Here is a 25,931-nt window from a genome sequence, read left to right as displayed (position 1 = left end):
CTCATCACAACCTGCACTATCTGTTCAGGACAGACAGGCAAGCATGTACTTGTACTCTCCTCTGAAGCATGTGATGTCATCCCCCATGTATTACATCACAACTCAGACTAGGTGAAGGAAGCAGGCCTTGATTTACCAGCAGGGGCCACTACTAGTGACTAGTGAGCAATGAGCATAGGCATAAAGATGGACGGAGTGTAGCACAGTGGGTAAGGAACTGGGCTTGTAACCGAAAGGTCGCAGGTTCGATTCCTGGGTAAGGACACTGCCGTTGTACCCTTGAGCAAGGTACTTAACCGTAATTGCTTCAGTATATATCCAGCTGTATAAATGGATACAATGTAAAATGCTATGTAAAAGTTGTAAAAAGTCGCTCTGGATAACAGCGTCTGCTAAATGCCTGTAATGTAATAAAGAGAGAGAGAGTGACTGTGATGTGCCCACTGATTTTTGTGCCACCATGTTGTACAAATTGCAGCCAGGGACTGCACAGTATGGGAACAGGGTGCACAAAAATAATGTCGAAATGACAGACTAAATTAATTGGCACGTGGAGACGTTAGACAAAGAAAAAACACCTATTACTAGATGTTCTTGTGGGGAAAACTGACTTCATATTTTGACTGCACTGGTACCATTGACTTGCACTGAACCAGGAGGCTGAAAGACCTATACTGGCACTAACCACGCTGGTGCTACTGAGCAATGTCTCTCAAGAAGAGCAGGAAGTGAGCTTCAAAAAGAAAGCCTGGTCTTCACCCCTTAGTGACAAGATGCTCTTATCCCAGCCTTAACAGATACCAGACCATAGACCCCGTCCATGTGCTAGAACAGAGCCTTAACAGATACCAGACCATAGACCCCATCCATGTGGTAGAACAGAGCCTTAACAGATACCAGACCATAGACCCCGTCCATGTGCTAGAACAGAGCCTTAACAGATACCAGACCATGGAGCCCACCCATGCGCTAGAACTGTGCCTTAACAGACACCAGACCATAGAGCCCATCCATGCACTAGATCAGGAGTTTAACAGATACCAGACCATAGATCCACTGCTAAAACAGTAAGTTAGACAGATACCAGACTGTGGGGCCCATCCATGCACTAGAACAGAGCCTTAACAGGATGAACTACCCAGTAGCAAAAGCGTTTCCATTTTGAGAACGAGAGAGAGAGTGCCTTTCGCAAACAGTTGTTGACTACAGAAAGATTAATCTCACATTGCATACCCATGTTAATCGTATTAAAGAAGGGAGCCAACTCCACACGAATAACTGACTCCAGTTATCAGGAGAATATGAGGGGAGATGCACCGTCATAATCAGACGTGTCTAAAGAACCCTGTGATAAACAGTGTTTGATATAAAGCAGGGTCCAAATTAAATCAAACAGTTTGCAAGAGTTTTAAAAGACATTATAGCCTATGATACCTTATTTTATAGCTATAATAGCTAATTGCTGTTATAGCTACAAAATAAAAGCAGCATAATTAACTTCACTTTCAAAGTTACAATCACCTTTAACCATGTGTGAGTGTGTGTATATAAATGTATGCATGTACATATACATACACATATATATATAAATGTGTCTGTGTGTGCACATGTTAGTGCGTATGTGCATGTGCGTACGTGCATGTGTGTGCATGCCTTTGTGTCCATATTCTTGTGCACATAGGTGTGTGCGTGTCCATGTGGGTGTGATCATATCCCCGGCTGTTTCTGATTCATCAGAAGACTCACTTTTATTCTCCCCCCCCCCCCCCCCGGCGGTCCTGCTTTTCTCATTCTACAATCAGCGCCCTGCAGGCCCCCCCGTATCGCGGTGCGCACGCCCCACGCCGGTCAACGCAGACACCCCCGCAGACACCCAACTCCCCCCCCCCCCCCCCCCCGAACACACAGGCTGCTTTTTTCGCAAACGTTTTATTGAGCGTGGACATCTGGGCTACTGTAAAGCATGCATTATCAGGAGACGCAGCCCGGCAGCCGGACTCCATTGTCCCGGCCGTCTGCGTGTCAAACCTGGCACCGCTGATGGAGATTAATGAAGTATCTGGAGAGCAATGTGCTTCTTCAAAAGACTCCCGATTTAGAGGGGGGTATCCTAATCTTAAAACAGCAAAGCAGTCAGTGTTTTGGTGGACCTGTGAATATGCAGCAGGGCAATGGGGGGGGAGGGGTGGAGGGGGTCTGTATTTTCCACACTGAAACCAAACACCAAACAGAGATGTGAAGGTGGGCAGGAGGAAGGGTGGGTGTTCCTGGCAGGTGCCAATCAAGCGTCCCCGTGTCATTTCGGCGGGAAAAAAAAGGGCACTTCGCCCCGCCCCTCACATCAGTTCATTCTGTTCGGCTGGGCGATGGCGCCTGCTCACTTCTTCTTGGGCTGGTTCGGCGTGTTGAATTTGAAAAAGATAATGTCTCCGTCTTCCACGGTGTAGTTCCTGCCTTGCTGCCTGTATTTCCCAGCAGACTGTGAACGGGGTCAGAGAATGAATCATTTACTTCAAAACAATGTCAGAGAGAAAACATACCAACAGTCAACCCAAGAGCACACTAAATTCAGGCAAAACATGAGTAAACAGAAGAAAATAATTCCCTTCTCAAAACACACAATTCGCATTTAAACACATAACTTTGGTACATTTATACTTCGCAAACGACATTTAAATAAAACACTTTCTAAATGCATACATTTGTATGCATCGTATCTGCAGGTAAATAACCGAGTTGAAGTGGTGGGTTTTTGAATTCCGGTTTGGCACGGCACGCGATTTAGTTAAAGGATCAGTGTTTCCCTTGTGAAGGCCCAGGGGACCCTTCAATCCCAGCCCGGTATCAAGAGAGACCAGGGCGGGCAGAGGAGGCGGGCGGTGGGGGGGGGACCGGCGGCTGTTCCCGGATCCTCAGTACGTATCAGACTGCTTCATTTACACTTGAAAGCAGCCATCTGGAGGCGCGAGCGCTGTCTAAGTAAGATATGATCACTAACGATGCGATGCCCTCGCTCGCTGGCCCGCGCCAAGCGGCCCGGTACTCAGAACGGCCGCTTCCTGCCGCCGGCGTTAAGGGCCGACAGCTCTGCCGCGGAGTTACGGAACCCCAGCGCACAGGGCGCACGGAGAAAAGGCTCTCATTGGCTCGCGAGCGAGACCCTAAAGCTCTGATCTCTGCTCACAGCCTCCAGCCAACAGGCTGCAGTTTCAGCTGCCAACAGAACTGTTTCCTGCATTTTGTGTCTCGAGTAACACTCACAGCAACGACCTCCATTTTATTTTCTTTCTTCTTTGTTTTTTTTCCCTCCAGATCTAATTAAAATTAAAATTCAGGATTACATCAGAGGCAGAGCCTGTCACAGTTTCAAGAAAATCGTGAAAATGACCCACCCCTATTCCTGCGGCTTAAATTTTATCGTTTATTTTGTTAAATTAACCGAAAACCAAGACCGTGTAAATAGTATTTCCTCAAATCTTACTCAGAACAAGCAGCCTGTCCAAAACAGAGCAAAGCCACGGTGCGACCTGGAGGTGGCGCCGTCTGTGAGAACTGAGGTTTCCATGGTGACGCAGGCCTGCGAAGCTCCCTCTCGGGGGTGTGTCAGGTTCTCTGTTCGTGTAGCTCTAATCAGGGTCAAAGGCCCTGGCGCAATTATGCATGAATCACCCGCGTACGGCCTGGCACTGGAACTGCCAGTCACACTAAATTATCAGGTTCAAGCTAGTCTCACCTCTGCTTTGTTCCGATACTCAAAACTGATTATCTAAACCACCGAGGTCTACAGAGGGAGAAAAAAAACTACACCCAGCTGTATGAACAGTGAGTCTGATTGTTTTCATGTTTGTGGCTTGTGGGTCACATTGGAAAGTGTTTTAAGCTGAAGTTACCACGACAACCAAGTGATGACTTCACTGCAACCCTCTTTACAGAACCCAGTCACCCGTCTCCTCTGTGGACGTATCGCTGGGTTACACAGATACTTAGGAAACCTGTCACTGCTTTATACAGATGCTTTGGAAACAAAGCAGTTTATTTCAGGTTTAAAAATAATGGTGGCTTCTCAGGTGTGGTAGCAGGATGTGTGTGTAAAGTCATTTCTCCACCTGAGAAAAGGTGAAGCGTTTATAACACTGACGCCCAGCTCGCAACCCAACTCCTGACCTTGACGGCGCCCTCGCTGCCTTCCTCTTTAAAATCACTGTACTTCATCACTTCGGCCATTATGAAGCCCTTCTCAAAGTCCGTGTGGATCTTGCCAGCAGCCTGAGGAGCCTTCGTGCCTTTCTGCAGAGAGGAGGGGAGAGCGAACAGTGAGTGACCACAGCGGGGGGTGTGGGATGCAGGGCGCAAACACACACACCCACACACACACGCACCCACGCGTGCGCGCGCAGGCATGCAGAGACAGCGCCGAACGGGGGTGGTAAACTGCAGAGACTCTGGTAAAGGTGAGGACGGGGGGGAAAGCCCCTTCAGCCTCACCACAGACAGACAGCGGCCACACACCTCAGACCCTCCCGCCAGTAAAGAGAGCGCTGAGCGCTGCTGTAGCAGGGTGGGGACCCGGGTGCTATCTGGGGGAGGCGGAGAGAGGTGGGGCGGAGGTGGGCGGGGCACAGAGGGGCGGGGGCGTGACGTACCCTGACGGTCCAGGCGCGCACCTCATCCGGACCCGCCGTGAAGAAGTACTCCAGCTGCAGGGCTCCGTAGCCGCTCTTGATGATCTTAGTCAGCACGCTGTCATACACACAGAGCAGCGTCAGGCGTCACAAAAGGGTCACGCACACACAATAACACACACTCACGCACGCATGCACAAACATACACACACTGCTTTCTTTATCATGGTAATTACCCTGCCATTTATTGTTCTATAAGCTCAGGCCAATAAAGGAGTGTGAGAATCAGCTGATAATGAAGGTCAGGGGGAGGGAATGCTAATGAAAGTCAGGGAGAGGGAACGCTAATGAAGATCAGGGAGAGGGAACGCTATTGAAGATCAGGGAGAGGGAACGCTAATGAAGATCAGGGAACGCTAATGAAGATCTGGGGAGGGAATGCTAATGAAGATCAGGGAGAGGAAACGCTAATGAAGATCTGGGAGAGGGAACGCTAATGAAGATCAGGGAGAGGGAATGCTAATGAAGATCTGGGAGAGGGAACGCTAATGAAGATCAGGGGGAGGGAACGCTAATGAAGATCAGGGAGAGGAAACGCTAATGAAGATCTGGGAGAGGGAACGCTAATGAAGATCAGGGAGAGGGAACGCTAATGAAGATCAGGGAGAGGGAATGCTAATGAAGATCAGAGAGAGGGAACACTAATGAAGATCAGGGAGAGGGAATGCTAATGAAGATCTGGGAACGCTAATGAAGATCAGGGAGAGGGAACGCTAATGAAGATCAGGAAACGCTAATGAAGATCAGGGAGAGGGAACGCTAATGAAGATTAGGGAGAGGGAACGCTAATGAAGATCAGGGAGAGGGAATGCTAATGAAGATCAGGGAACACTAATGAAGATCAGGGAACGCTAATGAAGGTCAGGGAGAGGGAACGCTAATGAAGGTCAGGGAGAGGGAACGCTAATGAAGATCAGGGAACGCTAATGAAGATCAGGGAACGCTAATGAAGGTCAGGGAGAGGGAACGCTAATGAAGGTCAGGGAGAGGGAACGCTAATGAAGATCAGGGAGAGGGAACGCTAATGAAGATCAGGGAACGCTAATGAAGGTCAGGGAGAGGGAACGCTAATGAAGATCAGGGAACGCTAATGAAGGTCAGGGGGAGGGAACGCTAATGAAGGTCAGGGAGAGGGAACGCTAATGAAGATCTGGGAGAGGGAACGCTAATGAAGATCAGGGAGAGGGAACGCTAATGAAGATCAGGGAACGCTAATGAAGGTCAGGGGGAGGGAACGCTAATGAAGGTCAGGGAGAGGGAACGCTAATGAAGATCAGGGAGAGGGAACGCTAATGAAGATCAGGGAGAGGGAATGCTAATGAAGATCAGGGAACGCTAATGAAGATCAGGGAACGCTAATGAAGATCAGGGGGAGGGAACGCTAATGAAGGTCAGGGAGAGGGAACGCTAGTGAACCTCTGCGTCTTGTGCTCCTCGCAGTACTTGGTCTTTTCCTCCTCGCTCATGTCCAGCAGTTTGCTCTCCAGCCCGCCGCTGAAGGGGATCACCAGGGCCCCGGGGTCGTGGCTGTCCACCCACTCCTTAATCTTCACCAGCCTGCGGACAGAAGCACAGGTCAGCCCCGCCTCTGGGCCAGCCGCGCGCGCACACACAAGCTGTACTCCTCCGTGTGCGACTCTGCCAGCTTCTCTCTGTTACTGGGAGTTACTCGTGTCCATAACCAGACCCGTTACAGACAGAGCTGGAGCCCAGTGAAACCGGCTGGACTGTAAATGGCTCATTCTCAAGTAAATTCAGCAGTTCAGCAGTAAATTTAAGGGACCTCATGGGTCAGCTGATCGCTTTCTTTAGTTATCATTGGACCTGTGGAGTCTCAGAATCTCATTGCAAAGCTCTTCTGAGGGCTTTTTTAACAGGAAGCAGCAGCGGGAACCCTGACATCAGCCAAAATAAAATGGTCCTACGGCACTTCATACAGAAGGACTGTCAACCTGAGCAAAGCAAGAAAGCAAGGACTTTACACTGTCACAAAGACCCTTTACAGTGGAAACAGAAGCGCCTGCCAAATCAATGTAATGTAAGCTAACTCACACTTTGCACTACAAATACTAATATAATCACTTCCCCCAAAATAAATTAAATGTGACATTCAGAAGTGCATGACAGAGATTACAGAATCGTCTTTTTTCTTTCAGTCATTACAGAACTACCTGTATGCATCAGAAAATGATGTCTGTCACTGTAAGTAAAATCAGATAAATGGTACAGAAGACTTGCAGTACAGCGCTATTAGCAGCTAAGCACAACAGCAATGTGAGCTTGTGAACTGAGAGCAGTCACTCTGCTCTGCTAACAGAAAGAGTCAGCACTCTCCAGTCCAGACTACTTCCTTCTTTCAGCAAATGAAGCCTGAAATTTTGATTCTTCCTTTAATGGAATTTCAACTGCCTTCACTGCAAATCTAATGGGAATTTTTGCATATTAAGTAGAAAACGTCAATGTTAACCACGGCTTAATGTGATTAAGGTTGATAGGGACATTATTTACGCTAATTAATATTCAAATTAAAAACCTGAAACAGCCCAAGGAACAGAAACAGGCATTTGTGGTGCTTGAATTGCTACCCAAAACTACAGAACCCTTCACTGAATTTTGGCCATGAGGGACGTTGCTACTGCTCTGTCTTGCGAGAACAAACAGAGAAATCTGACAAATTCTGACAGAAAACATTTTGTCTGATAGTTCATACAATAAACAAATCATACTTCTTATTTCTCATTGTATGAAAAATCAGACTTTGACTACAGCTCCATCAGTCTCTCTGCTTTGACAGTGAACCATTTATTCTCATCCCGCTTGGTCCCAACGATGCTGAAAGACAACCTGAATAAAAACTACAAAACAGAACATAAAACGAGCACCAAACCGAAGAGCAAAAAAATCTAGCTAACAAATGAAAATTATCATAAAAAAACACAAATTATTTTTTTAAAAGAAGAGGAAAGAATTTTTGTGTTTGTATAATGGCTTGCTTTTTTTTGGCTTGCAAAAAAGCACCAAAGATGAAAATTCAAACGCAGAGCAGCTGCGCTTGCGGTCGCTCTCCGCAGTCCCTCACCACGGTCGCTGGATAAAAAGCCGCCAGCCCTGTGACACCTGTGACGCCTGTGACGCCCGTGACACCCGTGACGCCCGTGACACCCGTGACACCTGTGACGCCTGTGAGGCCTGTGACGGCTGTGACGCCTGTGATGCCTGTGACACCTGTGACGGCTGTGACGGCTGCGACGGCTGTGGCGCCTGTGACGGCTGTGACGCCCGTGACACCCGTGACACCTGTGACGCCTGTGAGGCCTGTGACGGCTGTGACGCCTGTGACGCCTGTGACGGCTGTGACGCCTGTGAGGCCTGTGAGGCCTGTGACACCTGTGACGGCTGTGACGGCTGTGACGCCTGTGACAGCTGTGACGCCTGTGAGGCCTGTGACGCCTGTGAGGCCTGTGACGCCTGTGACGGCTGTGACGGCTGTGACGCCTGTGACAGCTGTGACGCCTGTGACGGCTGTGACGCCTGTGACAGCTGTGACGCCTGTGACGGCTGTGACGCCTGTGACGGCTGTGACGCCTGTGACACCTGTGACGCCTGTGACGCCTGTGAGGCCTGTGAGGCCTGTGACACCTGTGAGGCCTGTGACACCTGTGAGGCCTGTGACACCTGTGACACCTGTGAGGCCTGTGACGCCTGTGACACCTGTGACGCTTGTGACACCTGTGGCGCCTGTGGCGCCTGTGACACCTGTGACACTTGTGACACCTGTGAGGCCTGTGACAGCAGCAGACAGAGCACGGAGCGGCGGAATTCCCGCCAAATTTCTCCGTCTCAGCCGCTTCCTAAATGCCGTCACTCAGTGACGGCTTAACACGCTCCGTGTGGAATATTTATCCTCGTCCAGCGCCGGGCTGTCCGAGTGAGCCAGTATCTGTGTCGGGCTGTCCGAGGGAGCGCAGAGATCGAGACTTAGACTGAAAGCAGTGGGGGGGGGGGGTTCAGTCCTGCTCTCTCACTGTCTCTCCATTCCTGTTCTCTCACTCCCGTAACACGCATCCAAAGCCACATCAGGCCACAGCAAAGTCATTTAGTAAACATATCAAAGCTGGCTGCTACAGGGCTCCCACTCTCACATTAGCATTCTGTTGCCAAACAACATCACAACTCAGACTGAACTATGGAAATATGTGGTTAAACTGGTCCTTTAGCAGTATGCCTGGGATCTCTGTTTTGCGGTAGTACGAAGCGCCAACCAATGAATTCGGAGGCATTTGGCTGAACCGGAGCAGATAAGATGTTTCTGTACACTTGCGATTTAATTCTGCTGCTGCTATCAGCAGGTACATCATCACTGAACACAAGAGAGCCAGTACCTGCGGCAGCCATGCATGCCCAAACCATAACACCCCCACCACGTTTCACGGATGGCCTCCACACTTTGATACAACTGAATCTTGGTTTCTTCTGTCCACAAGACTTTTATCCAGAAATCTGTACAGGCTCTTTTTGGAACTGAAACATGGCCAACTGTAACAAACTGTAACATGGCCATCCTGTTTTTCCAGCTAGTGCAACTGTAGAGATCTTTCTTGGCCTACCAGGCCCTTTGTGATTACTGAGCTTGGCCTATAACTTACAGAAAAAAGCACAGGTAGATCCAATATTGACATGGAAAATGTCAGAAGCAGTAGGACACAGCACGATTATTTTGGATTCACAAGCATGTGCGTGTGCATGTGAGTGTGCAATGTGTGTAAGTGAGCGCTGTGAGTGAGAGCGAGCGTGTGCAACTTGATCTGAGAATTAACCGCCAACCACATAGTTAAAAAAGGTCACTCTTTCGGCACTTCCTACTGGAAGGGAAGATAAGAGTGCGACTGTTCTTTCTGTATTTCCTAAACACTCCACTAAATCACTGTGACACATGCGCTGTGTCACACACTGTGACACTAACGCTGACTAAATAAAAAGCCTGGCCCAGGAAAAAGGGGGGGGGGGGGGACAGCCTATCCCTCGCCAGTCTGTCAGGAGACTCTGTTCGCAGTCCCACAGCGCTTGCCTCATAAAGACATGACAAACACTTCCTCAGTCTGTGTTTATGAGCGGGCATGTGCAGGGGGCAGCCGGGGGCCTGCTGGGGGGGGGGGGCTCTGCACAAAGAAATGTGGTTTTGCAGTAACATCAGTGCAGCGCAGCTTTGATCTCTCTACAGCAATTACAATAAAATCCAAATGGGCACAGAGTCAGCTCGCATGCAAACATGCAAGCGCACACAGGCACGCACACACGCACACAAACACACACACACACACGCTACCTGGAATTACACACCTGGCGTCACCCAAAAGAGCACCTGACGACAGAAGTGCCTTCTTTCCCTTCTCTGATCTCTGAAAGGTATGTCTCATTAAGCGATACCAGTGATCGTTAAAAACGAGGTTTTTTAACGAGCTGGGGTTGGGTGAGTGCAGTTCCCTGCAGTATGCGGTCTGAGGTAACAGAAGACTGAACAGCAGTTAACAAACGCAAACAGAAATTCAAATTCAAACCGCCTCACATAAACGCATCTGCGTTTGGGAAAGATGTTGACTAATAGCAACAAAACACCGCTTCACACCAAAGTTAAGTACTGTCTAAGTACGATCACTAATAAGGACGGCGCACTTTTTGAATGCCACTTGGGCTTGTTTTCCTCGTTTTAATCGGTCTGTTTATCCCTCTTTACGTTTAAAAGCCCGAGGGCGAATGTGTCTCTCTGTTTGCTTTTAATAGCCCGACCGTGTCATCATCCCGAACCGCTCTGGAGGAAACGCGGGGGAAGTTTGGCGACGGCGAAATGGCGGCCTTGGCGTCACGGCGACAGACCGCCTGCGATTACTGGGCCGAGGGCGGCATTTATTCCGCAATTAGAGGCGGGCAGGTCTACCTGTGATCGTCTGCGTGCAGGTGTGTGAGCTGCTCCCTGACTGAGGGGGTTGGCGGGGGTGGTGGGGGGGGGGGGGTGACTCGTCGCGGCGAACGCGCGCTTTGATGTCGGCGCCGGTCTACGCCGAGCCCGGGGGGACGGCTGTTATTGGCTGAGATCGGCGCCGTTAACAAAAAAAAAAAAAAAACAAAGATCTGGAACAAATCAATCAGGAGGAAGGAATCGCAGGAAAAAACGGAAAATGTTTTTGAATCCTCTAATGACACGTTTCGCTGATTTACGAGAGCTTTATTGTGTCGGTCCTCCCACAGCTGCGAGGCAGGCGGCCCAGACATCCCTGTCATTCCGAACAAACAGTCAGAAGCGCAGAACACTGAGGAGCCAAAAGTCAGTCAGCAGGGTGTAAACTGTTACGAAGCGTTGGTAAGCGCCCCTGATGCTCCTGGGAGGAGAGGAGGCAGGGCAGGCAGTACTGACCCCACTAAACCTCCCACTCCTGTCAGTGCCCATGAGAGGTCATTACTGACCCCATTAAACCTCCCGCTCCTGTCCGTGCTCATGAAAGGTCAGTACTGACCCCACTAAATCACCCACTCCTGTCAGTGCTCATGAAATGTCAGAACTGGCCTCGCTAAAACACCCTCTCTTGTCAGTGCCCATAAGAAGGCAGTATTATCCCCACTAAGCCAGCCAATCCTGTCAGTGCATGTGAAAGGTCAGTACCGACCCCACTAAAACACTCACTCCTGTCAGTGCCCATAAGAAGGCAGTATTATCCCCACTAAGCCACCCAATCCTGTCAGTGCATGTGAAAGGTCAGCACTGACCCCGCAAACCTCCCTGTCCTGTCAGTGCTCGTGAGAGTGATCACTGCGTTGTTCTGTAATGTTGTCATTGCTTCAGGTCCGACCCGCTGCCGAGACATGAGTCAGAGCTGTGCACCCAAATCTGCCAGGGTCTGGGGTCCTACAGTACCTCGGGGTTTTCTGGTCCTGTGAAGACCTCTACTCCAGATTCCAAGATACCAAGTCTCAGAGGAAGACAGCATGGATTTTAAATACAGCCTGCTTGTTGTTTATTGGCTTGGCCCATGTGATATTAATCGCCGCTTTCAGTCTATGAATGTTTATTTTTGATGGGTTTAAAGCCTTGTTTCTCTCTGACATCTAACAGGAAAGAGAAATGTCTGAATGAAAATTAAGACCGTGCGCTCTTAAGTGTTCAATGAATCTGAGGGGGGAGGGGGGGGGGGGGGGCAGTAACTCCAGGGCATGGTTTCGTGTCACAGCTGGGGGCTGAATGGACCCTGTGCTTGGCCTGTCTGTAGATTTATTCAGCCAACAGCAACAGGGCCCCCTCTTTAGAAAACTGCATCCAATACTGAGCATGACACAGTATTCAGGATTGCTCAACAATGCACTTTGTACAATTTCAATGCACCGCTTAGCCACAATACGCGCTGTGTACACAATTTCAATGCACTACTCAACCACAATACGCAGACTGTGTACAATTGCAACGCACTACTCAACCACAACACGCAGTGTGTACAATTGCAACGCACTACTCAACCACAACACGCAGTGTGTACAATTGCAACCCACTACTCAACCACAACACGCAGTGTACAATTGCAATCCACTACTCAATCACAACACGCAGTGCATACAATTGCAATCCACTACTCAATCACAACACGCAGTGCATACAATTGTAATGCACTACTCAACCACAACATGCAGTGTGTACAATTGCAGTGCACTACACACACACAGCAAAGCAGGAACGTAGCAGCATATTAACGGCTCGTATCACTTCTCCTCTCTTCACTCACCACTTGTTCTTTTTTCTGATGTAGTCTTTTTCCGAGAGATTCACGAGGTAAATCATGGGCTTGGACGTCAGGAACAGATACTTGTTCAGCACCTCAACCTGCAACAGAGGAGAGAGACCCCAGATGCAAAACTGTCCGAACTGTGAACGCGGGAAGAGACAGAGCCGAGTGTGAATCAGCACTAGCATTAGCATTAGCTTTAGCAATAGCGTTAGCCGAGGCTGGGCACGGCGGGGAATCTCTAAAGCAGGAACACCGCTATCAGTGCAGGAGAGACGACAAACGCAGCGACGCTGAGCGCATTCCGGCATGCGCGTCGAGTGGCGATTCGCACGGCCCGAAAGCGCGGGAGAAGGCAGAGGCCCAGTCGGGCGCGGCCTGGGCGTAAAGGACCGCCTTCGACTGCGTTTATAACCCCCCAGCCCGCCCCCCCACACCCCCCCCCCATACCTCTTTGTCGTTCCAGTCGTGGAAGTAGCGGACGTGCTTCTTTTCGTCGTTCACCCAGCTCTTGATTTTCAGCATTATGTCCTGTTTGGAGGTTAGACACAAAGGAAAAGAATTCATTACAGGAGAAAAAGAGAAGGGAAGACAATATGAACCCCGCGGGACGCTGGGTAATTATTGCCTAGATTGGAGGGTATCCCGATGCCAAAAAGCGGGAGGACTCTGAGGACGGATCCAACCCCCCCCACAACCCTTCTAAAAAAATCAGAAGCAAATGTCTTGTGGGGAATGGTACATAACCTTTATTGTAAACATTGTTTTAAGGGCAACAGCTCAGTTCTGTGAGGTTCAGAGAGAGGAGAAAGGTCTACAGTAACGAGAGGGACGTTTTTCTATCCGATCAGCTTCTGCACCTCACCGCCCTCAGACACTGAAGTGGGGAAATCGAACGGCGAATCTGTCGGGGGGGTCGGGGGGGTGGTGAGTGTGAAGGGGTGGGGGGTGAGGGTCTCAGACGTGAGGCTCAAAACATCTGCTCATTAACGCGGCTCTCTAAAGGCTCAGAGTCACTGACAAAAGCGGCGTCCACTGCGAGTTCAAACCCGCGAAGCACGGCGCACATGACGCAAGCTTCAAACTAAATGCTGGAACCCAATATAACCGCAAACAACAGCAAGAGTAGATAGCGATGATAAAAGACTAACTGGGGGAAAAACGGTCAGACATCCATACCCACGTTGGTTTAAACAGACACTTCCTCGGCATGAAGGATGCTCTCCACAACGACCTTTCTCCCCCAAACCCACCCCCCGCTGAAATTAATCTCCGATCATGTAAAACAGCGAAATTAGCTTCCTGTAGAACGAGGGGCTCCCCCCCCCGCGCGGCCTTTGATAGGCGCCATTCTTTAACTCTAAAAGGCTTTTCCCCTCTGGCGCGACACGCACGCACCCTTTCACCGCTAACGCGGATCGTTTTTATTCACGGCCCGAAATTGCTGGGCAATTACGGGCGTCGGCCACCTGCTCGGGCCTGAATGGCTCGCCGGCTGCTCGGCTGAGGGCGGGGGGGTGGGGGGCGGGAGGGGGTGGGGTCCAGCCGCCGGCGGCCCGGCGGGGGAAGCGGCCCAGCTCGTTAGCTTAACGAGCGCTCGGGTCGTCCCGGACGCGACATAGCCGGATTGCTGGGCCTCCTCGTTTGTCCGGGAAGTCAGGATCAGGGGGGGGGGGTGGGGGGTGGGGGGGGGGAATCCCAAACCCGCCATCTTTAAACGCGCCCGTTTCTCTCGTCGTTAGTGCGGCGCTCAGCGAGCGCGTCGGGATTTAGCGGTGTCAGCGGCAACCCTCTTTATTTGTCCTCGAGCTCGCTAGCATTTCGTTAGCAGAGTTTTCCCGTTTGGCAAAGCAACACTTTGCGTCAGTTTGAGTGTAGTATTGCACTGGGGCGATGAAACAAGTGATTCAGGAATTGTGTGATATGATATAGAATGTGCCTCATCACTCCAATGGCTATGAGCAGAAGAAGAAGAGAAACCCAGATGTATAGCGTTAATGCATCCTGTTCCACAGAGAATAACTATAAATACGGTGTCCAAATACAACCCAAGCTTTTATGTGGTTAGTACCTGGATGTGGGAAAGGTCTGTCCCTGGTTTACATTACTGAATTCACAGCCTGACACAGAGAGATGAGGGCCAATTTGAGTACAGAGGCTGGTGGAAACCTTTCATTAGCTCTGCTCTGTGGCCTGGGGGGGGGCGGGGGCAGCTGAATGAGACAGACTTCATTAATGATTCCTGCAGCAGCAAACCCCTGAACCCATCTCACTGTCAGACCCAGAAACCCCTGAATCCGTCTCACTGCCAGACCCAGAAACCCCTGAATCCGTCTCACTGCCAGACCCAGAAACCCCTGAACCCGTCTCACTGTCAGACCCAGAAACCCCTGAACCCGTCTCACTGCCAGACCCAGAAACCCCTGAACTCGTCTCACTGTCAGACCCAGAAACCCCTGAACCCGTCTCACTGCCAGACTCAGAAACCCCTGGACCCGTCTCACTGCCAGACCCAGAAACCCCTGAATCCGTCTCACTGCCAGACCCAGAAACCCCTGAACCTGTCTCACTGTCAGACCCAGAAACCCCTGAATCCGTCTCACTGCCAGACCAAGAAAGTGGGAGGTGGGAGGTGACATTTGCAACCCGTTTGGAGACGTGCAGCAGGGGACTGACCCAGATGTCAGCGTGAGGCGGGGCAGCAGGAGGCACGCTGGCACATGACTCACGTATTCAGGTTTGAGCTTCTTGTCCCCGCCCCTGACGGCGGTCTTCTCCAGCTTGTCGATGATGGGCCCGATCATCTCCTCGTCCTTCAGCCGGAGCTCCTCGTGGATGATCTCCATGTCCCTCACGGGGTCCACGTTCCCCTCCACGTGGATGATGTCCTCATCCTCAAACGCCCCTGCAGTGGCGGCAGCCATGACAGTCATCAGGATCGCACCGGAGCTAAGGTACTCTGTGCACCATCAGCCCTTCATACACTAATTAAATAGCTTGATAACACACACACACACACACACACATACACACAAACAAGCATACACACGTATACATACATACACCACACGTATACATATATACACACACACTAGCAGAAGAGAATCAAAATCAATAAAGATGAAATATCACTGCGGCTTTATTTACATATAAAACTGCTCCTGTCCGATTCTCAATGAAAAGTGTCATCTTTCATCTCAACACAATGTATTTTCTAACTATGTGAATTCTAAAGCAAATAGTTTCTTTTTTTATTTTTTAACTGATACCACGCATCTTAAGTACATTAGCACTGTTCTCCATAACAAAAAAGGAACAGCAGACAAAAATAGAGGTTGTAATAATCACAGTAATTACACTCTCCAGGACAGGGCTAAAAGCAGAGCGCACTGATGAGCTCTGATGCAGCAGAGGGAAACAGGAAGTGCCCGGCCCGGCACAGACCAGGTCTGATACGGCGGTCAGTTTTACCACTTCGTTTAAAACGCTGCGGGTCTGGAGTGAGCCGCCGGCGGATGAGACTCTACCGACTGAACAAAGGCCTCGATCTTCAGAGCCTGGCTGGCTGGCTAATTGACTGCCTGGCCTGCAGTTCTGCATGGACCCACAATCAGCATCTCAAAGGCCCCACAAGACTGCACTGCATCCCGCAGTCACGGCATCACTGGCTCACGCACGAACTAACGTAGCGGAACACTTGGGACAGGGCGACAAGCTGTAGCTGCCCCGTGAACGGCACCTCTTAGCAACAAGCTGCAGTTGCCCCGCTGAACTGCACCTCTTAGCAACAAGCTGCAGTTGCCCCGGTGAACTGTGCCGCTTAGTAACAAGCTGCAGCTGCCCCCCCTGAACCGCGCTTCTTAGCAACAAGCTGCAGCTGCAGGCTGAACTGTGCCTCTTAGCAACAAGGCATATATAGCCCGTAATCATATGATCCAACGTCACCCAAAAAAGTAACCATCCAAAAAGGACCTCCCATATATACTATAATGTTTTCTTTATTTTTTTATCACCCAAAACTGTAATTGTATTTTTTTGGAATTGATAGAATTGTGAGAATGTGTTTTCCATTTCATTTATTTCAGTCAGTAGACTTCAATCATCACTAAAATTTGGTGATTTTACCTGCGCTGTTATACTCCAAGAGCACATTTCATCAAGCGAATCAAATTTAAGGCGGACTGCAAATTGGACACAGAAAGAGCAGCTCGACTACTGAGGCAGAGAACAGAAATCTCAAGCAATGCGGAAAGGCTATGCGGAGACGGAAGGAGTGAGCTTTGCATTTCATCAGCTGTGAAAAACACTGGTGTTCAAACCCCCTTTTCACCCCCCCCCCCCGCCCCCCCGCCCCCCCGCCCCATAGCAGTTAGCCTGAGAGGGGAGGGGGCGTCTCCTGCACATCAGTGTCCTCCCACATCGTCCGGGGAACGGACCGCTTCAGGCCTTCTAACCGTCGCCGCGGCGACGCTGATTGCACGAGCGCCGCCACTCTCTCCGCCGACGGCCGCCTGAGCGGAACGGGATCTCCATAGCAACTCCCCTTCGAGAGGTCTTAGAATCGCCGTCCGGTAATTCTCCCGTCGTCGAGCTCCCCCCCGCAATCTCCCCGCCGCGGGGGGAATCGGGGGGGGCGTTCCGCGGTCCGCTCCGGACGGCTCGTCCGGGACGCGATTACGATTTGAAAGCGAGCAAACCTTCAATCTCCGGACGCGTCGTCCGCGGCAGCGGCCGTCTCCAGGGGAGACGCGGACATCTAGGCCTAATCGCCCGGTGGGGGGGGAGTCAGACAAAGCTCTCCGTTTCACCGCCAAGACAGCGTCCGCTTGAGCCGCGCGGCACCGTGTCAACAGAACCCGCAAAAAATGAAAAAAATACAGGAAGCGGACGCTACGGCAGAAACGTTATGACTTTTAGAATAATCTCAGGACGTTATCCATTTTCCTCGCGTGCGTTTTGATCCGGAGTGACTGGCGGAAACGCATTTTTAAACACTAGGGCAGTTCAGCCGGGGCGCACGTTTGCTATCAGGAACTGGGGACCCGCAGTCACGCACAGTCACAGGTACGGTTCGCTTAACCAAAGACCAGGACGGACTGTACGAACAAAGGACCACGCGCAGCACTGAAGCACCTTCACTCTGAGATTCCACAACACACACGCGCCACTGAAGCACACTTAGCATACGACAAACTGGTCCAGAGACATGAAGCACTGTGCCCTGAAGTCCAACAGAGCCTAACAAAGCAGAAGCTGATTAAGGAAAAATTCTTAACTTTAAAGGAGAAACAGGAAACGTAATTCTAACTATAACTTTTGTAACTTCAGACACACTGGGTTTTGTTGCGGCTAGTGTTTAATGCCGTTTCTAATATGAAGGACACATTGGTGCAGGATTTCAATTTCACTGTGAAACATTTTTTACACCAGTTTAACCTATTTTTTTCTCTCTGACAAGCTCAAAGTGTAAAACCACAGAGCATCTGCCAGTGCAGCACCAGCAAGCCGAGTGGCCTGGAAATGTGCGTTTCAACTGTCAACAGAACGCTCTCCATCCGAGTAACTGCATTTTTTCTTTTCTTTCTTCATTTCAGCACACACATTCTTCTTAAAATCAAAAATGATATAGATATGAATGACTAGACAGGAAACAAGGCTGGTGCTTATGTCCTAAGGGATTTGTATTGGAGACTCAACAGTAGAATGTTCTAGAACCTACAGCGCAGGAAACCTCGACCCACAATGTGAGGCTCAGTCATAACAGAGCATGAAACTGTCTGGGAGTCTACTTTCACAAAAAACAAAATCCAACTGACAAGTTAAAGACTAGTTCCTTTTTCAAAGAAGTAGCCACGATGTTGCCCGATCCAGAGATTCGCCGAAAAAATGTAAGGTGAAAAGCCGTAATTCAGGAAGTACGCCTAAAATTAAAGCGCTGCCCTTTTCATGCAAATCCCCGCGGACGGGAGAGCAGGTTTCTCCAGCCCGCTCAGTCCGCATGCGCGTGTTACGCTCGCCGCACAGAGCGCGGGGTTCGTTGCGGGGTTCAAAAACTGTCATCGGGGGTTACGACATCAAGCCGTCAAGCGAGGCCGCTTATTACTCTTAACGCGCGCCTTCTGCCGAACCTGCTTTTCGTTTTCGCGGAGGAAACCGCGCCGGCGCGGCGGGCTGAAAGGGCTCCTTTGTGCCGTCGAGGCTCTCGACCGCCACGGAGACGTCTGACACAATTTGGAGGCGTCTGATGTTAATGGGGCCTCGCAGCTGCTGAAAAGATGGGTCGCGAGTGGGCGGCCGCCACCCCGTACTTAATCGATCCGTCAGCGGCACCGATCCTAGGTTAACTCCCTAAGTGCAGGGCTCTCCGCGGCGAGGACGAGCCGTGCCAGGCCAGATAAAACCGGAGGCCCGGCCGGGGAGGCCTTCGCCCCATCAGAAATGCATTCGTTTAACATGTTCACTTCCTCCTCAAGCGTTATTATTATCGTGCTAATCGTACGTTTACGAGCCAGGTGGAGACGAGAAGATGTGGGGTGGGTGGGAGGGGAGACTGGGAGAGGAGAGACACGGGGATGGTGAGAGAAATCTCCAGGTGGAGGACGAGGTGCATGTATTGGGTTGTAGGGGGAGAGGTCTTGCTGTTGTCAGTTTTGTGAATGTGAAACCGGAGGTAGAGTGTGTGACGTAACACACGAGACAGTCAATCATAATAGCTCCACCTCCCCAACATGCTTTAGGTAGACACCTCAGCCCTAACAGACACCACAAGTTACTGGAGCCCAGCTAGTCCGAAACAGAAAGACCCAGGAAGACAAATGACACACATCTCTGTCCAGAGTGGGTACCCCACAGCAGAGAAACGTGGGAACAATCAGGGCTTAACATCGCACCTCCCTCCATTTCGGCTCTTTGTTGACATCTAAAGCAGCTAAGACGCGCTAATCAGGGCCCTTTCCACACGATGGAACGGCCAATGGCAGCATGCAGTCAGCATGCAAATTCAGCCATATTTAAAAGGACTGCTGGCGCCATTTATTGGCGACCATTTTAATTATTCTTGCGTGCAACGCTTTTGCTTTGAAGGACAGAAAACACAATAGTACTGCCACAGAGCTGACAGATCACACGCATTTTCTAAGATTTACTTTGCTTATAAGACTAAACGTGGTGACAGGCAATTACTCAGCAGAAAAACCAAAACAAAAAAATTTGTTCTAACCATTTTGCAGACAAGCGGCACTGCTCTACATTACTGCACAATGACAGTGACAGAAAGAAGAAAATCAGGGCACCAAACATGGCGGCTGGTGAAGATCAGCTGTTTTTAAGCAGCTCCAGATTCTGTCTGCTCTGAGAACAGCTATATTACATGATCCAACCAAACAGGCTGTATGGATTTTCCTATGAATAACTGTGAAAAGAAATAACATTAGGTTCAAACAGCAACAATCTGTGGTCAAACAAATCTTCAAAAGGCTTCCTGAACAGCATCCATTTTCATATCCCAGATGTGTCACAGATTGTGCACTGTTAATGTAGAGTTACACTGAACCCAGAGTGGCCAGCGTACAGTTACTGTAGAGTTACAACGAACCCAGAGTGGCCAGTGTACTGTTAATGTAGAGTTACACCAAACCCAGAGTGGCTAGTGTACTGTTTATGCAGAGTTACACTGAACCCAGAGTGGCCCACGTACTGTTTATGTAGAGTTACACTAAACCCAGAGTGGCCAGTGTACTGTTTATGTAGAGTTACACTGAACCCAGAGTGGCCAGTGTACAGTTACTGTAGAGTTACAACGAACCCAGAGTGGCCAGTGTACTGCTAATGTAGAGTTACACTAAACCCAGAGTGGCCAGTGTACTGTTAATGTAGAGTTACACTAAACCCACAGTGGCCAGTGTACTGTTTATGTTGAGTTACACTGAACTCAGAGTGGCCAGTGTACTGCTAATGTAGAGTCACTCGTGTGTTGGGTATAGAGGGACTTACGTGTCATGTGGAATATTCCGTCGCAGGCACTAATGTGAGACAGGAAGGCGTTCCCCAGCCCTTGTCCTGCGTGGGCCCCCTTTACCAGTCCTGCGATGTCCACCACATTCAGGAAGGCAGGCACTTTACTGCAGAGAGACAACCATTTCAAGCATTCACCTGAACTCCATCAACCATCTCACTCATTCACCTGAACTCCATCAACCATCTCACTCATTCACCTGAACTCCAGAACCCATCTCACTCATGCACCTGAACTCCATCAACCATCTCACTCATTCATCTGAACACCAGCAACCATCTCACTCATTCATCTGAACTCCAGCAACCATCTCACTCATTCATCTGAACTCCAGCAACCATCTCACTCATTCACCTGAACTCCATCAACCATCTCACTCATTCATCTGAACTCCATCAACCATCTCACTCATTCACCTGAACTCCAGCAACCATCTCACTCATTCACCTGAACTCCATCAACCATCTCACTCATTCACCTGAACTCCAGCAACCATCTCACTCATTCACCTGAACTCTGTCAACCATCTCACTCATTCACCTGAACTCCAGCAACCATCTCACTCATTCACCTGAACTCCAGCACCCATCTCACTCATTCACCTGAACCCCAGCACCCATCTCACTCATTCACCTGAACTCCAGTACCCATCTCACTCATTCACCTGAACTCCAGCAACCATCTCACTCATTCACCTGAACTCCAACTCTGCCATTCCCATGAGTCAGTGCTGTTTTCTCCACAGCCCCCTGTTGGCATGACCTTTGCCCTCTGGAGAAGGGGTCCCAGCTAGTGCTGCAGACCTCCATAGCCCCAAATTGCATGTACTGTCCAACTTTGGAGGCAAAAAGCCAAGGAGGCCATAGTGGCTCTGATAAATGAACTATCATGGGAAAGGCCTGCGGTGTGGGGGGGGAATGGGGGGGCAGGTGTGTCGTACCTGGCGGGCTTGTGGTACTCGCACAGGAAGTCGTAGCGCTCATCGGGGACGGGCACGCGGCTCTCGTTGGGGTCGATGGTGCAGAAGGGGAAGTTTTCGGCTGCGGCCTGGCTTTTGGTGAGCACGTTAAAGAAGGTTGACTTCCTGCCAGAGAAAAGCACACAAGTGAAAAATGACTCCAACCCAAGAATCTATTTCATTTGAAGATTACTTCTGAGAACGTTATGGGTTTCATTACAATCTTAAAAAAACTTTGATATTGACAACTATAAATTTGTTTACATTTTGGATCGCACACTATTCTATGAAAAATTCCAAATACAGTCACTGACAAAAAAAACATTTTACAAGACAGAGAGCAAATTCTGTAAATTTGAAAACGAAATGTGTAAATGTCCAGAATTCAACATCGATCATGTTTCTGAGAAACAAATGCATGGGAAACAGAAAATATCAGGGAAAATTCAAAGCAGAAACCGAAGGCTCCATGACACAAAAGCCAAGAGGCAACTTTCATCACTACTCCTTCAGGTTTCCTGGTTGGAAATCCACTGCCGCCTGCATGAACAATCCACACTAACTAATCAGCCAGCGGAGTAGCAAATCGCCGAGTAACAAGACAGATCTTATTTCAGACAAGACGAGAGAGATGCTAAATTTTCAGAAGCATCAGAAATTTTAAGAAAGGACAGGAAAGGTAAACCTTACAACAGCCAACCCGTGCCATGTTCCGCCAAACATAATGCTTTTAACAAAGAAGAAATTGGTATGCTGGCTAACTTTTAACACTTCAAAATAAGAAGAAGTAAAGAAGTATTGATGCATAACAGCTGACATTCTCCCATATTGAATGTGCACATACACCCACAGGAACATTAGAAACTTTTGTAAAATGATATGATGGATGCGTAGCTAATTAGTAGGGCAGGCTATCACTTAATTAGCGTAAGTGCACCATTTCATTTTTTTTTTTTGCATTAGGCTAGTAAGAAATGTAGATTACCGGATGTCTGAAAAAACAAGTGCAGTTTAGCATACTTGATCTTGCAATGTTACAGCTATGCATTATCATCAAAACAGAACATTTCTGGAAGACTAATGTATGCAGGTGTGTGTCTCGTGTGTTCGTGTGTGTGTGCAGGTTTTTGTGTGGGTGTGTGTGTGTGAGACCCTTCTGCTGAGTCTCATGCACACAGGCTTGTGTGTGTGTGTGTGTGTGTGTGTGTGTGTGTGGGTGTGTGTGTGTGAGACCCTTCTGCTCTGAGTCTCATGCACACAGGCGTGCATGTGTGTGCGTGCATGTTTTTGTGTGGGTGTGTGTGTGTGAGACCCTACTGCTCTGAGTCTCATGTACACAGGTGTGTGTGTGTGTATGTGCGTGCATGTTTTTGTGTGGGTGTGTGAGACCCTTCTGCTCGGAGTCTCATGTACACAGGTGTGTGTGTGTGTGTGTGTGTGTGTGTGTGCGTGCATGTTTTTGTGTGGGTTTGTGTGTGTGAGACCCTTCTGCTCGGAGTCTCATGTACACAGGTGTGTGTGTGTGGGTGTGTGTGTGTGACCCTTCTGCTCTGAGTCTCATGTACACAGGCGTGTGGTCAAGTTTCTGCCATCAGTCTTCCCTTCTCTTCGGCAGCTGCTTTCAGAGGAAGGACAGCACCAAAAAGCCAGTCAGTCTCTCTGAAGCTGACAGCACCAAAAAGCCAGTCAGTCCCTCTGAAGCTGACAGCACCAAAAAGCCAGTCAGTCTCTCTGAAGCTGACAGCACCAAAAAGCCTGTCAGTCCCTCTGAAGCTGACAGCACCAGCAAACCAATCAGTCCCTCTGAAGCTGACAGCACCAAAAAGCCAGTCAGTCTCTCTGAAGCTAACAGCACCAAAAAGCCAGTCAGTCCCTCTGAAGCTGACAGCACCAGCAAACCAATCAGTCCCTCTGAAGCTGACAGCACCAGCAAGCCAGTCAGTCCCTCAGAAGCTGACAGCACCAGCAAGCCAGTCAGTCTCTCTGAAGCTAACAGAAGAACCAGAAAGCCTGTCAGTCTCTCTGAAGGTAACAGCAGCACCAGAAAGCCAGTCAGTCCCTATTATGATTGAATATACAAAGATTTTAAATCAAAATGTGCTCAAACTCCTGGCAGGAAATTTCCATGAAGCTGCGTGTCAACAGAGACAGTTTGAGCAAAGTTTCTCTGGTGTCAATGATCCTAAATTGTGCAAAGCAACTGAACGACAAGTTTGAGCGCCCCTCAGTGGCGTGGAGTAACATAAAACGAGGAACATGGAGTTTGTATAGAGTCTACTGAGACCAGTGTTCAGCAACACGTGCGCGCCAGGGGTCATTTTTCTAAAAGTCAGTACGTCGTTTGTAGTATACTGCCTACTTTAAGCTGTGCAAATCCGAGCAGGTGCAGGAGAGCTCTCACTGCCCACAGTGTGAAAGACGCTTCTCCCTGCATAGTACTTTCACACCAAGCCCTCTGTTTCTTTTTCATTGTGAACTATGTTTTAACTGCCTGGGACCTGGGGTAACCTCACAGCCCATTCTAAGCACTGGCCACACAAATATTAAGACTGTGCCTGTCCTGTAATACTGCAGCTCAGTGGTAATGCATTTGCAGAGATACAGGGAAATACAATCCAGTTTAACTCAGGAGTAAATTTTCCTTGCACAAAAGACTGCATTATTTAAATGCTTTATTTAATTGTTAACCTGTCAACTGTATGAGGTCCTAAATTTAAAGCTCAGTCTAACACCTGAGATAAGGACCAAGAACATACCCAACATTTGGCAATCCAACAATTCCAATCTTCAAAGAGGTCCCAAATCGTCCAATCAGAGGAGGCTGCTTTGGTCCATCACCCGCCTTCTTCGGAGCCATCTGAAATAGAACGTTTCATTTTAGTGTTCACAATATTTATTTAGTCATTTCGCTCATCTGCAAGGAAAACTGGTAAAATCAGACCTTTTTAGGTGCCATGCTTGTATATTACTGGAACGACACGATCTGTAGTATGCTAGTGACAATAAATTGGACAGCGCCCTATAGGTCCATGCTTTAAACTGGGCATGTAGCAATCTGGCTGGGTAGCTAGCAGGTTATGGTAAAGACACATGGGACACCTAGCTAGCAACTTATCAAGCCTGCAACTAGTTAGCTATCTGTACCAGATTTATGCTTTGACACACCACAGCCAGTCAGATTCTTAAAATAGATGGTGCATCTGTCACACGTGAAAGATGAAACTGTGACCCGTCTGTGTTCTATATATAGCCTAGCTATTTAACTAGCTAGCTCGCTACCCGATATTAGCTAAGAATATTTAGCTGGCCAAGATCGGACAGCGAAATCTTATGAGGGTAAAGAAAGACAGAGGTACCGCATACAGCTAGATATATAAATAAAACCCACATTAAATTATTAGTGTGGGTTATCTGCCACAAATGCTGGAGCATATGTCACGCACAGGCCCCGTGTCGCAGCTATCCAGTCTAGCCAGCTAGCACTAATACATTCCAGGGGCTAACGATCGCTAGCTTTCTGCTAGCGCACCGGTAACCGTTAAATTTAGCACAATTCAAAATGATTATAACGAATGCGGACGGTTAACAAAATAACCATGTGTTTATCAATGGAAACATTCTGAAATCACCTTCAGTTATAGTTAGTTTTCCGAGTAGTGGTAAAATGTGCTATTGTAATGATGTACACGCGGCTCCCCGCTTCTGCAGAGACAGCCCGGAAGGACCTCAGAACTGGACGGTAGGTTTCAGACCGGAAAACTCAATAATGCGGCCTTTTGATTGGGTAAACCTAGAAACGTAAGATGACACTGAAACACGTAGTAATATGACGGCGGCATCCAGTATAACTCGTTTTATTCCCAACCCTTCCATAAGTTTCTAGTCTTGTCTGTATTGTGTCGAATGATAGCCGTATCACGTTTATGACAGGCATTATGTGATCCCATGTGTTTTAAATTTTCTGAAAGTCAGTCAGTTGTAGGCTGTTAGCCTAAATGGCTTGCAAGGATTAGTTTCATGCATTTAATGTTCTTTAATAAGCAGTTGTAAATCATTAATGACCTTATGTGTGTCAAACTCCTAAATTATGCGCACTCTGTATTGTAAGGTGTGCATATAGGCTACTCTAAATGCATTATAACGATGATTCTAGGAAATGTATTATAGGCTAACCAAAAACGTTTTGATTTTACCATCATTGTTCAGTCTTAAAATTACTTCTTCACTTCTTATAACACTAGTATTGTTCAGTCGGTTCATTTTTCACAAAATATAGAAAGGGTTTCCAATGACACTGTTAAGACAATGCAGAATAACTGCCCCCAATGAGATGAGTCATGTCATGATTGGCCTTGTTAATGCATAAAGCAAAATAATAATCACAACTTTTACATTAATGTCATGACATTTATGTCGTTTGTAAATGTTATCCAAGATGTCCCACACCTTCGCAGTAAGATGTTTTTGAAATTTGTCTGGGAACACTAATGGTCTAATGGTCGCAAACA

At 48.8% G+C, this 25,931-nt stretch overlaps 1 protein-coding gene across 2 annotated transcripts; it reads right to left on the bottom strand.

Annotated features, from left to right (window-relative positions):
* Nucleotides 1-1,913: 1,913 nt before the first annotated feature.
* ola1 (Obg-like ATPase 1) lies at nucleotides 1,914-25,195 on the bottom strand. 2 transcript variants are annotated; one of them, XM_035394560.1, is made up of 11 exons: nucleotides 25,053-25,195; nucleotides 24,180-24,280; nucleotides 21,406-21,549; nucleotides 20,444-20,571; nucleotides 15,181-15,356; nucleotides 12,902-12,982; nucleotides 12,452-12,549; nucleotides 6,099-6,239; nucleotides 4,644-4,740; nucleotides 4,165-4,287; nucleotides 1,914-2,479 (listed from the first exon to the last, which is right to left on the bottom strand). In XM_035394560.1, the coding sequence occupies exons 2-11, from the start codon at nucleotides 24,278-24,280 to the stop codon at nucleotides 2,378-2,380; spliced, it is 1,191 nt and encodes a 396-aa protein (XP_035250451.1). In that variant the 5' UTR covers nucleotides 25,053-25,195; the 3' UTR covers nucleotides 1,914-2,377. The 2 variants fall into 2 exon arrangements, with proteins under 2 accessions (XP_035250451.1, XP_035250450.1); XM_035394559.1 differs by lacking the exon at nucleotides 25,053-25,195 and adding an exon at nucleotides 24,365-24,384.
* Nucleotides 25,196-25,931: the final 736 nt, after the last annotated feature.

The sequence above is a fragment of the Anguilla anguilla genome, chromosome 15 (assembly GCF_013347855.1).
Source record: "Anguilla anguilla isolate fAngAng1 chromosome 15, fAngAng1.pri, whole genome shotgun sequence".
NCBI classification, from domain to species: domain Eukaryota; kingdom Metazoa; phylum Chordata; class Actinopteri; order Anguilliformes; family Anguillidae; genus Anguilla; species Anguilla anguilla.
Note: the sequence above shows the minus strand (reverse complement) of the source record. Positions and strands in the feature narration are given on the sequence as shown.